The 15,503-nt window shown below is 39.1% G+C and overlaps 1 protein-coding gene and 1 long non-coding RNA gene across 2 annotated transcripts; both read right to left on the reverse strand.

Annotated features, from left to right (window-relative positions):
* Nucleotides 1-7,164: 7,164 nt before the first annotated feature.
* On the reverse strand, nucleotides 7,165-7,700 carry LOC128030099 (uncharacterized). Its single transcript, XR_008187813.1, has 3 exons — nucleotides 7,581-7,700; nucleotides 7,371-7,415; nucleotides 7,165-7,287 (listed from the first exon to the last, which is right to left on the reverse strand). It is a non-coding gene; the product is annotated as an uncharacterized LOC128030099 (long non-coding RNA).
* On the reverse strand, nucleotides 7,699-11,515 carry LOC128030089 (major histocompatibility complex class I-related gene protein-like). Its single transcript, XM_052617589.1, has 3 exons — nucleotides 11,267-11,515; nucleotides 9,755-10,027; nucleotides 7,699-8,101 (listed from the first exon to the last, which is right to left on the reverse strand). The coding sequence occupies exons 1-3, from the start codon at nucleotides 11,508-11,510 to the stop codon at nucleotides 7,776-7,778; spliced, it is 843 nt and encodes a 280-aa protein (XP_052473549.1). The 5' UTR covers nucleotides 11,511-11,515; the 3' UTR covers nucleotides 7,699-7,775.
* Nucleotides 11,516-15,503: the final 3,988 nt, after the last annotated feature.

The raw sequence follows: 15,503 nt of genomic DNA on the forward strand, positions 1-15,503 counted from the left end.
TTCAGGATCTGAAGTGGCAGTTGCACCCGTCCCGTCTTTGCTGGCAGCACTCTCTCCCAAAATAAGAAAACAGACCAAAATCACAACTTTGAACTTTAAAAAATGTAGTCTTTCATGAAAATCCCCCATTCATGCATTATTTAAAAGACTGCTAATCTTTTCAAAATCTTTTAAAAGATTCCCGAGCTGCATTCCCTTGCATGTGCCCTGTTGATACCAGCTTCATTAGTCAAAGAAAACCAAGGCAACTTCGATTTAACTCTGTAAACTAATATTGTAAAGCATTACTTGGATGCGTTTTGGAGAAGGTGAAGTCTTGTTTACACTTTAGCCTGGCTCCGAAGAGAAAGAGTGCGTGCGCACGACCGACTGACTCTCTAGGTGTTTCTCAATGTCAAGGAAAGATCCTCGGAAGCCAGTATTTCGAGGATGCTACGTCATCGACATCCGTCGAAGGACTGTTCCAATGTCGAGGATCCTCGGAATTTCAACCAAGGACTGAGTCCTTCGTTCGAAGAATATCCCATACACAGGAAAGGATGCATATGTGTATCCTTCGCGCTCTCAAATCACCCACAATCCTATGCGCGCAGCTTTGCTATCTAGTTCAAAAATGTGGAACGTTAACGTAGTCGGAGCGTAAGCGGTTTTTATTTACGTTACCAAACATTTGTTATAACTGTAGTAAATAAGTAAAGTTTGAAGTTTAAATGCCAGTACAAATTACTACTGTATTGATATTGTAAATTATACAAGTGGTTAACTGAACCAGACCTGTCATTTAACAATTGGTTGCGTCATCGGCATTCCTTTTATAATTAACTAGTTAAGTTGTCCAAAGTAATTTAATGATACCATTCACAGCGTTATTCAAACTGACCTTTTCACTGGCGTAATGACGCAATTACGTGCACTTGCTAGCCTGTTCCATTTACGTGTTCTCCGTATGCTAAAGAGGAGTCTCACCTAGCCTCTGAAGGAGGTGACTTGGAAGGGTCAGTCCTACCAAGGAAGTATCCTTGACATTGAGAAACGCCTTCTTTCTCTGCTCATTCTTTCAGTTAAACATGCGCCCTGTCACAAGCGCAACAGTTCATCTACATTACTCACCGATCAAATAAGACTTTGGCGGGACAAAAAAATCACTTTGGCGGGCGCTAAAATAAGTTAAATGCAAAAATTAATGCGTGAATTTAACCGAGTAGTAGACTACATGACCATGCACTCGCATAAATGTGACCACATAAAATTTTAACTCGCACATTCCCAGAAAATGGTCGCAGTCTGGAACCCTGTCTTATTAGCTCAATAAAATAAGTGTCAGGAGGCTCATGTGCAGCCTCACGTGGTGTAACAAGAGTAAGCTGACGGCAGCTTTCATGCCTTCATGTTGCTAATATTAACTTATCAAAGTCATGCCAAGACTAATCCATTATAATGTCAAGAAAAATACATTTGCAGAAATTACATGCAGAGCTACATTTCGATGCAACACTTTGTATAAGGTATTATAAGACTTACTGTGCAAAGCTCCCATTTTCGACACGCAGATTCTCTGCTAGACTCTTCACTCCCGCCAGATTTTGCTGCATGCACCGATGGCACAGCTCCATTTGCGAAGCTTACCCACTCTTTTCGTCAAAATCCCATGCGAAATTCCATAAGATCTCCTTGGTTGTAGCTGTCCGAAGTGAAGTGTCAACGAGAAGGCAGCGAAATTGCTTCTCTTTGCCTGAACGAAATGTATCCAAGCATGGAAATCTTTGTTTCTTGTTTGGAAATCGGTGGACCCAATGGCAAGACATTGGAGTTGTTGCATCCAAAACAAACACAAGAATTCACCATTGTGACAACTCAAACCTACTATAACTATAATAACGATAACAACAGTCTCTTTTCTGTTCTCTCAGACTACGTAAACCCACAGTGAGAACCAGGGCGGCAGCGCCTATGTTTGCCTGTCGTTATGTCATATGACACATTCTCTGGGATATGGCGTTTTTTTGGAGCGTAGCTTAGAATAGGTACACTTTTTTTCTTAATTTCTGCCCGTGGGTGTTGTAAAACATATGTATCCTCATGTATGTTTTTTTAAATTGACATTTTCATACAAGATTCTGTATAAATTAATTTATACAATTAAATTGAAAGATGGCCTTTAACTCTTTGATGAATTTGTTGTACCCCGTCCGGTCTCCTTCTGCCCTTACGTACGATAGCATGGCTTTTTGCCAGACTACTAATAAACACCTTGCATGTCTTCGTCCTGGATGCAGAGGAATGCCTTGGAAGATGCTGTCATTTACCGCATTTTGACTGATTTGGCTATGAAGTCCAGGTCTCTCAGACATTGCCTCAAACACCCTTGCCCCGCGACAAATAGCTCTATGAGCTGCTATAATTGTACAGCCTTGCTTTTGGAGCTCCAAGGACAGCTCAGGCAGTTCTTGAAGTGCATCGCACATGAGGCTGAAATTTTGGACAAAACTGTATAAGGACAAATGCTTAGCTAGGCCACTGTAAATAGCATGGGTAATGCTGTTGCGGGAGGAATCTTCTGCTGTCTGACTGAAATGATTGTAGAAGGCAGGATCATTTTTCCATACAGCTTCGACAAACCCATTGGTTGCCCAAGTCCCGGCCAATAATGCACAACTGAATGTGCAATTCATCAGCACATTTTTTTTAAGCTCAATTCTGTTTTTGTATGATGTGCAATTCAATGTGTATAGTCTATCCATGAAAATCCTAAAGTGATTTACTTCCCCTAATTCCTTCATCGTATCGCCGACTGTGAGCTCCAGTCGATGTGCTGAGCAGTGCCACACCAACATATTTGGGAAAAGTGATTTAAGTCTGACCACTCCAGACTTGCGGCCGAGCATAACTGATGCTCCATTGCTCGAGAGACCTATTTGGGTTTTAGACAAAAAATCCTGTGTAAAATTAATACCACATAACAGTTTATGGACAATTCCTTGGGCACTTTGGTCTTCTAGTTCAACAAAAATATTCTATGGCGACTCCATGCCGGGCAGCTGTAATCTGACGTAAATGATTAAAGCACTCTTTCTGCTTAAACTAGTTGCTTCATTAAGCATCAGACCAATTTTAGGAGCACAAGCAACAATCTTTTCAAATAATTTATTTTTAATTTCAAGTGAAATATGACTCTGTATGTTGCCCGTTATTTGGCTTTCTCCATCTTTGGTGCTTGTTTTCTCACCTCCACATGCTTCTTCCCCCGGCTTGCCAGAACTCTCTGTAGTTGTCGACTCACTCTGTTCATCGCAGGTGGTTTCATCTTCCTTTGTGTTAACATCTCAGCTGGTGAACTTAAACCTTTGCTATCAGTATCGATAATAATTCTGGCCTGTTTGGTTTTAGACGTTGGGCCCTGCCTAAAATAATTACGTAAATGAAGCTGTCTTTTTACCATTGTTCCACATTTCCAATTAAGCACTGAAGCCCCCCTCCCCCTCAGACACAGACAAGTTTATTAACATGAAAATAAAACCTCTAAATCCTGACATGGATAGTACTTGCATCTTTTTTTTTCTTCTTTTTACATTTATTATCATTTTATATTTTTAGAGGAGATAACGCTATTGTGTTTGTGTGTGTGTTATATATATGTATTCAACACTCTGCAGACTTGCTCAATGTCCCTCCCACGGCGTCATCTGCTTGGTTACACCTTATGAGTAATAGCCTATCAACACGAGACGGCTAAAGCCGGTCTGCTGGGCAGTGGAGTTGCTAACTTGGCGACTTTGTCTCTAGATTTAGCGGCTTTTTTCCAAAAAAGCGACTAGCAGCTTTTGGGACAATCATTATTTAATCTCTGAGACTCCCTGATGCTGCTGCACGAGCGCGAGGTCTCTCTATCTGCTTCTGCTGTGTTCAGCGAACGCAGAGAGGAGCAGCACTCTCAGTAAAAAAAAAAAAAAAAAATATATATATATATATATATATATATATTCTGTTGCTTCTAACTCTATTTTACAAGCAAGTATAGCCGACATCAGTCACAGCACAACCACTGACTTTATTGTATGTATATTTGATTTCATTAGTGCAGATTAATATTTGAGAGCTGGTTATGTAATCTTAATGGACCGCGTTTCAGTCATTATAATATTCCTTCTGTTGTCTGACAACCGAAACATTAAAATATAGTAATAAAAACAGTTTTATTGAGAATTACAGTACAGACCAAAAGTTTGGACACACCTTCTCATTCAAATAATTTTCTTTATTTTTATGACTATGAAAATTGTAGATTCACACTGAAGGCATCAAAACTATGAATTAACACATGTGGAATTATATATAGAATTATATACATAACAAAAAAGTGTGAAACAACTGAAAATATGTCATATTCTAGGTTCCTCAAAGTAGCCACCGTTTGCGTTGATTACTGCTTTGCACACTCTTGGGGTTCTCTTGATGAGCTTCAAGAGGTAGTCACCTGAAATGGTCTTCCAACAATCCTGAAGGAGTTCCCAGAGAGATGCTTAGCACTTGTTGACCCTTTTGCCTTCTGTCTGCGGTCCAGCTCACCCCTAAACCATCTCGATTGGGTTCAGGTCCAGTGACTGTGGAGGCCAGGTCATCTGGTGCAGCACCCCATCACTCTCCTTCTTGGTCAAATAGCCCTTGGTGCCTTCAGTGTGACTCTACAATTTACATAGTCATGAAAATAAAGAAAACTCTTTGAATGAGCTAAATTAAATTGCAGTATATATTTTTATAAATTAAAATGTTCAAAACACCCCCCCCCCCCCCCCCGTTTATTTTTTATTTTTCACAAATCACACCCTGTGTATATATATATATATATATATATATATATATATATATATATATACATACATACACACACACACACACACACACACACACACACTCACTGGCCACTTTATTAGGTACACCTGTTAAATTGCTTGGTAACACAAACTGCTAATCAGCCAATCACATGGCTGCAACTCAATGCATTTAGGCATCTAGATGTGGTGAAGACAACTTGCTGTAGTACAAACTGAGCATCAGAATGGGGAAGAAAGGGGATTTAAGTGACTTTGAACATGGAATAGTTGTTGGTGCCAGACGGGCTGGTCTGAGTATTTCAAAAAATGCTGATCTACTGGGATTTTCACCCACAACCATCTCTAGGGTTTACAGAGAATGGTATGAAAAGGAGAAAATATTCAGTTAGCGGCAGTTGTGTGGATGAAAATGCTGTGTTGATGTCAGATGAGAATGGGAGACGATGATAGAAAGGCAACAGTAACTAAAAAAACACTTGTTACAACCAAGGTATGGTGAATCCCATCTCTGAACAAACAACAGGTCAAACTCTGAAACAGATGGCCTACAGCAGCAGAAAACCACACCGGGTGCCGCTCCAGTCAGTCAAGAACGGGAACAAGAGGCTACAATTCGCACGGGCTCACCAAAATTGGACAATAAAAGATTGGAGATACGTTGCCTGGTCTGACGAGTCTCGATTTCTGCTGTGACATTCAGATGGTAGAGTCAGAATTTGGCATAAAGAATACAAAAGCTGATCCATCCTGCCTTGTCTCAACGGTTTAGGCTGCTGGTGGTGGTGTAAAGGTCTGGGGGATATTTTCTTGGCACACTTTGGACACCTTAGTACCAATTGAGCATTGTTTAAATGCCACGGCCTACCTGAGTATTGTTGCTGACCATGTCCATCCCTCTAGGACTACACCTATACTTTTCTTCTGATGGCTACTTCCAGCTGGAAAATGCACAATGTCACAATGCTCAGATCATCTCAGACTGGGTTCTTGAACATGACAATGAGTACACTTTACTCAAATGGCCTCCACAGTCACCAGATCTCAATCCAATAGAGCAGCTTTGGGATGAGGTGGAACAGGAGATTCACATCATGGATTTGCAGTGGACATGTCACGTTCGGGAACACAGGAGACGGAAGATTCAAGTGCAGTGTGAGTTTAATAGGGTAATCCAAAATCAGAGTTAAAACAAGCAGGGGTCATAACCAAACATCAGTCCAACACAAACAAACAGGGAACAAGAAACTAGAACACAAGGAAACTTGGAAAACAAATGGAAACAGACCGGATTATATAGGCAGGGTAATGACTATCAAGTGAAGATACAGGAGTGCAATTACTGTGATGAAGGGACAAGGCTTTGTGGGAATTGTAGTGCCTGTGGTGAGGTGCCTATGGGGAAGTGAGACCACTGTGGACAGCCAGGGAAACAGAGACCAGACACCGTGACAACAAATCTGCTGTAACTGCGTGCTGCTATCATGTCAATATGGACCAACATGTATCCAACACCTTGTTGAATCTATGCAACAAAGAATTAAGGTAGTTCTGAAGGCAAAAGGGGTTCCAACCTGGCACTATCAAGGTGTAAGTGGCCAGTGAGTGTGTGTATAAAAGCAATACTTTCACATTAAAGCAGTTTAGTAACAGATAAAACATTGCATCCACATCCAGCGTCAAAAGGACTGAATTCTTATTTTGAGTTTTCACTCAACTATCCCTTTAACTTAGATGATACATAAAATATATTTGTAATAAGGAAATAGGCAAGAATAAGCATGCAGATGTAAGGTTTTAAATGCAGGGTATTTAATAATGTGCCAAAGTAAGCAAATAATGAGGAACACTGGGAACAAAGTACAGAATCAAGAGCAGAATAGCAACTATCACATTCAACAACTGCCAAAGTAACAAGGGAAACACAAGGGCTATTTGCACTGTACACAAGGGGTAACCAGCTTAACAAGATAACTAGTTCACAAGACACACCTGGGTAGACTAATCAAGCAGAAAATCTAAAAACTGATTACAAACATGGCACAGGAAACACTTCAGCTCTGTAAAAACTAATTTTTATAACACCCAAGAGTATCCCATCGCAAAACTTAAATATTCTACACACGCTTGTGGTCTTCAGACCCACTTGAACACTTGGGTCAAATATTGAAAATATGTCATGAAGTAGACAAATTATCAAAGACTATAAGTGTGGGTGATGGGACAGACCCAAATTTCCTGGTGTCTGGTTATTGCAGAGTCATTTTTGCCCAGTGATCCCTTATCTTGATTTTAAAAAGGGTGCAATGGGCATAAAGATTAACAAGGGTAAGAGGAGGACTTTATATTATTTTCTTCATATAGAAGGAAATATATGAAGATGTTAAGTATTAACATCCCAGTGTTAAGTATTTTGTCATTTGAGACCATATGTATGCCAATTTTCATGTATCTTGTGCTGGAAAAGAGAGTGTCATTATTAAATTATAATATAAGATAAGTGTTTTTATTTGTACTTGTACTGCTGTAATGTATACTCACTTGGAGTAGGGGAGTAATCACTCTGTGATGTTCTGAAGTCTGGTCCTGAGTAAGACAGAATTCACATCTTACACAGAATTTTATATCTTATTATTTATTCACCAATTTTTTTTCTTAAAAACTGGCAGAATATGTTAAAGATTGAACATTATTTGTTATAATACCATTAAAGTATACTGTTATTTCCATTTAAACAGCAGCTAAATTTACCAGCAGCATGTCTCTTCCTCTTCCATATGATCAGAGCAGTTATTATAAGAGGCACCCATATAAACACCACCAAACAGGAACTGGTAACCACGGACAAAGTTGATAATCCCAGGCCAGTTTCTTCCAGATCTAAAATAGAAAGATTAATCATTAACTGAGATTAAAAACAGAACTTCACTATACTGAAGGTGAGCATCATAAGACCAGGCTGAATGTTTTTTTTTTTGTACCAAACATAATGTCCAGTGTGTTGTCCAGACTTGAGTGATTTATTGCACAGCTGTAATTATGTCTGTCATGTAGTTCCTTAACACTCATCACCAAACTCTTCCTTATCTGGTAAGTTCCATCTCCATTGGGAAGAGGATTGCCTCCTGTGATTTTTCCATTATCAGCAGTCTGACCATCTCTGACAAGAGTCACGTTAATGTCGCGGGGATAAAAACCTGTTACCAGGCATGTGATTTGATACTCATGAGATGCTGCAAGCACCTTTTTTAGGAGTCTGACTCTGGGTTTCACTTGAAAAAAGGATAAAAAAAATAATAATAATTAGGTAACACTTTATTTTATGGTGTCCTTGTTACACAGGTAACATGTAATTACTTTAGTAATAACAAAAACACATTCATAATTACATGCAACTAATACTAAAATCAAACCCTCACCCTAACCCTTACCACATAGTACATGTAGTTAACCGATATTACGCAGTACTTAAATGTATAATTACACAGTAACAATGACACCATAAATTAAAGTGTAACCAAAAAATGTTATTAATTGCATCATTCATTAATGTATGTAACCATAAATTAAATAGCAAGATTACAATATAATCTGTTTGGTCATTTCAATTAGCTATGTCTCAAAAAGAGATTCTGACTCAAAATATTTTCCAGAAAGTGGTGATTGAAAGTTAGTGATCATTTGATTATTTTTGCATAAGTAAGAGTTATGAATCAAAATGTAAGGATCACAAAACTTTACGGAATACATTGTTGAAATATTCTAACATTAAACATTGATTTTAAAGATCAAATTAGTGTTGTTTCTAAAATAAAATAAAAAGTGGTGATCAAGCAGACTGCTGAGTATTTTAGTAAAAATAAATTAATACATGATTTTCAGTCAGGTTTTAGAAAGTCAGATTCATCGTATCTTATTATTTTTGACAGAATTGATTAGGAAAGAGATTGATAGAGAAAACATTTTGAATGGTTCTGCTGGATCTACAGAAAGCCTTTGATAATGTCAACCATTCAATATCATCAGACAAAGTAAGTACTTTGGTTTTTTTATGTACAGAAAAATCTTGGTTGGCTTCTAGTTTGGCAGTGGGAGGAAGTGGGAGGAATACTTTCTGAGGATAAGATTGTGTATAATGGGGTTCTGCAGGGTTGTATACTTGGTCCGCTATTGTTTTTATTATATATAAATGATATTCAGGCTGTATGTGAGGGAAATATGTTTTTATATGCTGATGATGCTGTTCTTTTAGTTGCAGATATAGAGGCAGAAACAAATTGTTATGTTTAAGATATGTGATTTACAATTTTTGTAGTTTACAAATATGCAATTTTCAGATGCTGTGTTTAAACGTGCCAGCTATAATGGACAATGTATAATCTTCTCAGCACTCCTGACTGTCTCTTGATATTCTGATTTGGTAGCTGAACCAAACCAGAGACTTATGGATGAACACGGGATGGACTCAGTGATGGCCAAGTAGTACTGTTTCAGCAGGTCCTGTGACAGGTTGAATTTCCTTAGTTAGTGAAGGAAGTACAGTCTCTGCTGGGCGTCTTTAGCAATGGAGTCCATTTGAGTGTCCAACTTCAGGTCCTGAGAAATGGTGGTGCCAGGAACCTGACTGACTCTACCGCAGCCATAGCACTGTCCAAGATAATAAGTGGGCGAAGTGCAGGTTAAGAAGTCAGAAGCGAGTCATGGATTCTCAGTTCGTTTTATTATTATTATTATTATTTTATTAGTCTATCAGTTTGTGTATTTGTGGACCAAATGTGCTAGGCAGTATCGCCTTGAGAGGGCAATAGGCCAATCACAGAGACAGGGAAACCTTGCCCCCCTCATGTAATATGGCTTACTCTAAAAACAATTTACTGTAATGCAATGCACTTCTTGTACTGTACTTAATCAGACAAGTTCTCTACCTTTTTGCAGAATGCTGCTTTTCTTCATGTTCCTCCTCAAAATCTTCAGGCAAATAGGATGATAAATATTTTCATAAAGAAAATTTACATAAATATGTTTGTGCTGGTCCCATGCACGTATTAATGATAAGTTAATCTCTAATATTTTTGTCTCAGCATCAAATATACCCCACTCTTTCATTTGACCATTAAATGCATCCCATGTGTAAATTGGACCCGGTTTGTCATTTTCCAACAATTCACATCCAGCAAGCCTCTGATGTACATGTACACCTTCAAATGGAGAGAAATAGAGTTTATTTAGTTACTTTTGTGGTCCCATTATGTAAGCAATTATGTAAGAACATATTTCCTTAAACAGCAAAATTTCCACAAATTGGTAAAATCAGTATCTGGGATAAAATGAGGTGAGATACTGTGCAACTAACATACATACAGGGGTTGGATAATGAAACTGAAACACTATACAGCCAGTAGAGCATCAACTGGAATTTGGAATGACAGATATTTCAGCTATTTCTCTTGCATAAGTGTGGCCAGATGAAATCAGCCATTTTTGAAGCCTGACATCTCTTGTTTTTTTTTTTTTTTTTTACCAGATCCCAGAGTGGATAAATCTGGAAACGATGAACCTCACGTGTACAGCCAATCTGTATATTTTGTGAAACAATAATGTCATCACCCCACGTCTCGACCCTAGTCAGACGCGGCTACTAACAACAACAATGACGGACAATTTGATGGTGACAATATGAGCCTTTTAGCTTTCTTAAAGCAAAATCATAAATTACTAAAGCAAAAATGTTTGTATACAGCGTGCAAGGTTTATGCACATGCTCCAAGTCTTATTCCCATTTTTAGTGTATCTCTGTGGCATAATTTACAGTGCCTAACTCTCTCGGATGTGGGAAAGACAGTGAAGTTGGACTCATCAGAAAACAATAAATTTACAATACCATGATTTGAAACCAGTGTTTGCTATTAGCATGAGTTTGCCAAAGGTTTGGCTATAGCAACGTAACCATGAATATTGAACCTGTGGAGCTCCTGATGATCAGTCATGGTGGAAAAAGGAGAGTCAATGTATACAATTTATTCTGCAATGAGTGGGGTAGCTGTGGATTTATGTCCCTTTCAGACAATCTCTTACATCAACATTTACTCTTGCAGGATGTGGTTCATATGGCTGTTTTTCCCTGGATACCAAGACACTCACCAAAATGTATTTATTATTTTTTTCCTCTTCTGAACTGTCTCTCAATAAGTTGTGTGGATTGCACTATTTTAACCTGCTAACCTTCATACTCTGCTCTTACTGACGGAATATGAAATTAGTGAAGTTTGGCAACTAGTTTAAGCATTTGTAAGTGTGTATCCTCCAACACTATATCGACCATTGTTTGAGTTTCATTGTCCTATTTTTGTACATACTGTATTCTTTTTTCTTTCTTTTCCAAACCTTCAAAGAAATCTTCAAACAATATAATTTAAGTATATAGACAGCGAACTCACCATCAGAGAGATTTAGATTGTCCTTCAGATAATATGCTCGATCTTTCAAGTTGTAGTACATATCACGGAATATAACAATGTCATCAGTTTGCTCTTCATCATAGTGTTTGGTATCATTGTGAGAGTGACTTACAGCTCTCTGTGTAACTGAGTCATAGTACCTTACTTGTACATCATCAAGCATTCCCACAACAGTGAATTCTGGAAAAGGTGTCTGTCCAATTATATATGTTGCGAAATACATCAGTAAGTGAGAGCCTGTGGGTACACAAGGACAGATAACATTCAGTACAATGTCATATGAGACTAATAGGTAATAAGGAATTTTGCTGTGTTTTCATATTTATGCACAGTAGGTAATCAGATTACTTTTTGAAAGTAAGAATGCAAGAGTAGAAATTACGTAACAGTAAGCATTATTTCATTTTATAGAACAATAGTTTGATTTATTAGGCAGTAAAGTAAATATATATAAATGCAGTTGAATCCCAAACATGAACAGACTCAAAGGGATGGGGATGGAGGCCCAGGCCTTTGAAGGGGAACAGGAGCTGGACCATTGCATGGACCAGGGGTAGGCAAGTTCGATCCAAGAGAGAGAGACCTGCAGAGTTCAGCTTCAACCTTAATCAAATACACCTGAACAAGCTTATCAATCCACACATGATTGCTAAGGTACAGAGAGGTGAGGTTTTTTTTCAGGGTTGGAGCTGAACTGTGCAGGACTGCGGCTCTCTAGGACCGAACTTGCCTACCCCTGGCATGGACTGTGGACAGTGACGCGCCTGGTGCGTGGAGCAGAGGGCAGACCATGGGCCATGGTGCAGAGGTGAACCTGGAGGCAACGCTGAAAACCACCAGTGGGGAGATGAGGAGGCCATGGCGGAGCAGAGACATGGAAAGACCACCTGGCCATGATAGAACAGTAACTATGAACAATCTCAGTGGCAGTTACATGACAGGCAGAGAGTTTGTGAATGGCCTCCGTGGCCAAATGACAATATGAATATACTTGAACAGCCTTAATGGCTTTAACATGACAGGTGAGAGTTCATGAGCTGCCTCCGTAGCCGTGACATGACAGGCAGAATGTTTAGAGACGGCCTCCATAGCCATGACAGGACAGGCAATGGGTTCAATAATGACCTCTTTGGACGTGGCAGGACTGGCAGAGAGATCAGGGATGGCCTCCGTGGCCATGACGGCAGACTGTGAGTTTAGAGATGGCATCTTTAGCCATGACAGAACTGGCAGAGGGTTCACAAGTGAACACTGTGGTCAAAACCGGAAAGGCATGAAACTCACAGGTTAGTGCCAACACCGGACTGAGCGCTAGGGCTTGAGCGGGCTCTGGAGCGGGTTCTTGGGACTGGAGCAGACTCTGAAGTAGACTCAAGGACTGGAGAGCAGTATACAGTCCATACACACAATATAGCAACTGCCATCATTGGCAGTACAGCTGACGGAGGGTGGACTACGGTGGCCCAGTAGCACACAACACAGCAAAATCTCCACAACAAATCGAAATCACCACACCACATCGTACACAAGCCGCAACACAACAAAATTAGAATAGAAACGCAATGGAAACAAGACACAACAAAACTAAACTGGCACAACACAACGGAAATTGTCTTATGCATACTAACATATATATTTGCTACTTTTTAATGTGTGAGCTCTTCTTTAATAATAAATGGCGCATCTTCTTTTTAAGTGCTGTTGCAATTGAATGAGCCGATGGATTTAATGCAGGATCTAATGATCTAATGAAATCCAAATTCCAAACCAACGGCCTGTCTCCACCAATGCATAATGTATCGAAGTAGACTATTTTAAACAGCTACTTATAATGTGTCTTCTATTACTTTAATGTAACTTGGTTATACATTGAACGCCATCTAACATGTTCTGCTTTTAGAAAGGTCCTTGTTTAACTAAACGCCACATGTGCTGCAGTAGCAGTAAAGACATTAAAGAGTAACAATAAAAAAGACTTACCTGCATTGACAGCTTTCAAACATGACAACAGATACAAAAGAATAACCATTTTCTTGTTTAATTCATTTGTGTTAGAGACAAAAAGTGTCATGCATGTTTAGCAGCTGATTGTTGTGATCGTTCCTCCTTCAATGCAAACCACAGAAGTGGATGTGATATACTTGTTTTACCGGTTTTGGTTCATATATAGTACTGTTCAGTAATACAAGCATGCCAGTCATTGGTAATGTGAGTGTTGACATGAAAATAGATTGGTCAGCTACAGAGAGAAACTAGTAGCCAGACAACAGACAAGATAAGATTATCTGTCAGATACCAGATAGTACTTAGATTCCGTTTCTCTTCGTCAGAAGTGGTTTATCTGACCTGTATAGAACTGTTTGTTGGATTCATTGTGATCGACAGCCCTCATCAAACCAGTTGTCGTCCTCTGTTTGAAGACAATGGCATTTCGTAAATATGGCTATGAGTAAGGACATGCATGAGTTAAGAGTTAAGTTCTTCGGCTATCATCACACTCAAGCGATGCTTAATGGCTTATCAGTCTGCAGTTTTTGCAAAACTTAATTACAGTAATGATCTTAGTGGGGAAAGTACAGTAGTGTATAGTGTAATGAGTTTGTAATGGACAGCAGGCAAAATGGCAACCACATTCCACACCATGGAAAGTTTCATTTCAATGTGATCAGGCGTGTGCGAGACTACAAAAACAGATGCCTTTTGTCTTTAGACAAATATGTGGAAAACGAGAAAGTTCACATTAACGTGCAATGACAACTACACAGAAACTCTTGTTCTGTTTGAATGATCGTAAATTCATTAGAACCAACAGAAACAACAAAGTTTTCTGTGTGGCTTAAAGCCACAAATGAGTGATTTTCAGACTACACAAATAAATCTATTATGCAAAATGCACTTTAAAAAGTTAATTTATTAAGTTAACTTAATTAAATCATGCAAACTTGTTGTCTTGATTTAATTTAGTAATCTTAAAAGGTTAGTTCACCCAAATAGCAAAATTATCTCATTAATAACTTACCCTCATGTTGTTCCAAAGCAGTGAGACCTCCGTTCATCTTTGGAACACAGTTTAAGATATTTTAGATTTAGTCCAAGAGCTCTCAGTCCCTCCATTGAAGCTGTGTGTACGGTCTACTGTCCATGTCCAGAAAGGTAAGAAAAAGATCATCAAAGTAGTCCATGTGACATCAGAGGGTCAGTTAAAGGGGGGGTGAAATGCTCGTTTTCACTCAATATCCTGTTAATCTTGAGTACCTATAGAGTAGTACTGCATCCTTCATAGCTCCAAAAAGTCTTTAGTTTTATTATATTCATAAGAGAAAGATAGTCTGTACCGATTTTTCCCGGAAAAACACGGGTGGCTGGAGGCGTGACGTGTGGGCGGAGCTAAAGAATCACGAGCGCCACTAGGCTTTTGCGTTGAGAGCGCTTGGAAGCTGTGACATTGTCATGAGGAAAAAAACATCATCCAAAACAAACCATGGCTAACAGTCAGATTCAGCGTATATTTATGATCCAGAATCAGATCCAGAGGCTGAAATTTAATAAGAGCAGCATCAGCAACGATATATATATTGTATATATTTGCTTAGCGGTTTTGGAAACGGACTAATTTCCACTTTATGTCGCTGTACATGTGGAAAGTGCAGTTTGATGACAACATCGAATGTTGTTTACTTGATGTGCTTACGCGCCGATAGCTAAGTTAACAACACAGAGATATTTGAAGCAGTTTTACTCACCGCCTGCAGTTCCAACACACGATCGTGACCCTTTTTCGTTGGGACTGCATTATCCTTAAGAAATAAACGATGTGCAAATCCGGCGTCAAACTGGGCCTTGTTTGTAAAACAAGCATCTTCGAAATGCAGGTTACAAACAAAAACACTTGCACAACTTCGTTGATGCTCTGTAAAAATAAACTCTGTCCACTGGTCCCTTAATGCTGTTTTTTTTTGTGGTAATCTGTGCAGGGTTGTCTTGCCCTGGCAACCAAAAACACACTTCTTTTGTGACAATTCGGTCTCTCGCTCTCCCCCCCCCCCCCCCCTTAAAATATTTTGAAGCATTGAAAATACATTTTGGTCCAAAAACAGCAAAAACTACAACTTTATTCAGCATTGTCTTCTCTTCCGGATCTGTTTCGAGAGAGTTCAAAACAACGCAGTTTGTCATATCCGGTTCGCGAACGAATCATTTGATGTAACCGGATCTT

The sequence above is a fragment of the Carassius gibelio genome, chromosome A16 (assembly GCF_023724105.1).
Source record: "Carassius gibelio isolate Cgi1373 ecotype wild population from Czech Republic chromosome A16, carGib1.2-hapl.c, whole genome shotgun sequence".
NCBI classification, from domain to species: domain Eukaryota; kingdom Metazoa; phylum Chordata; class Actinopteri; order Cypriniformes; family Cyprinidae; genus Carassius; species Carassius gibelio.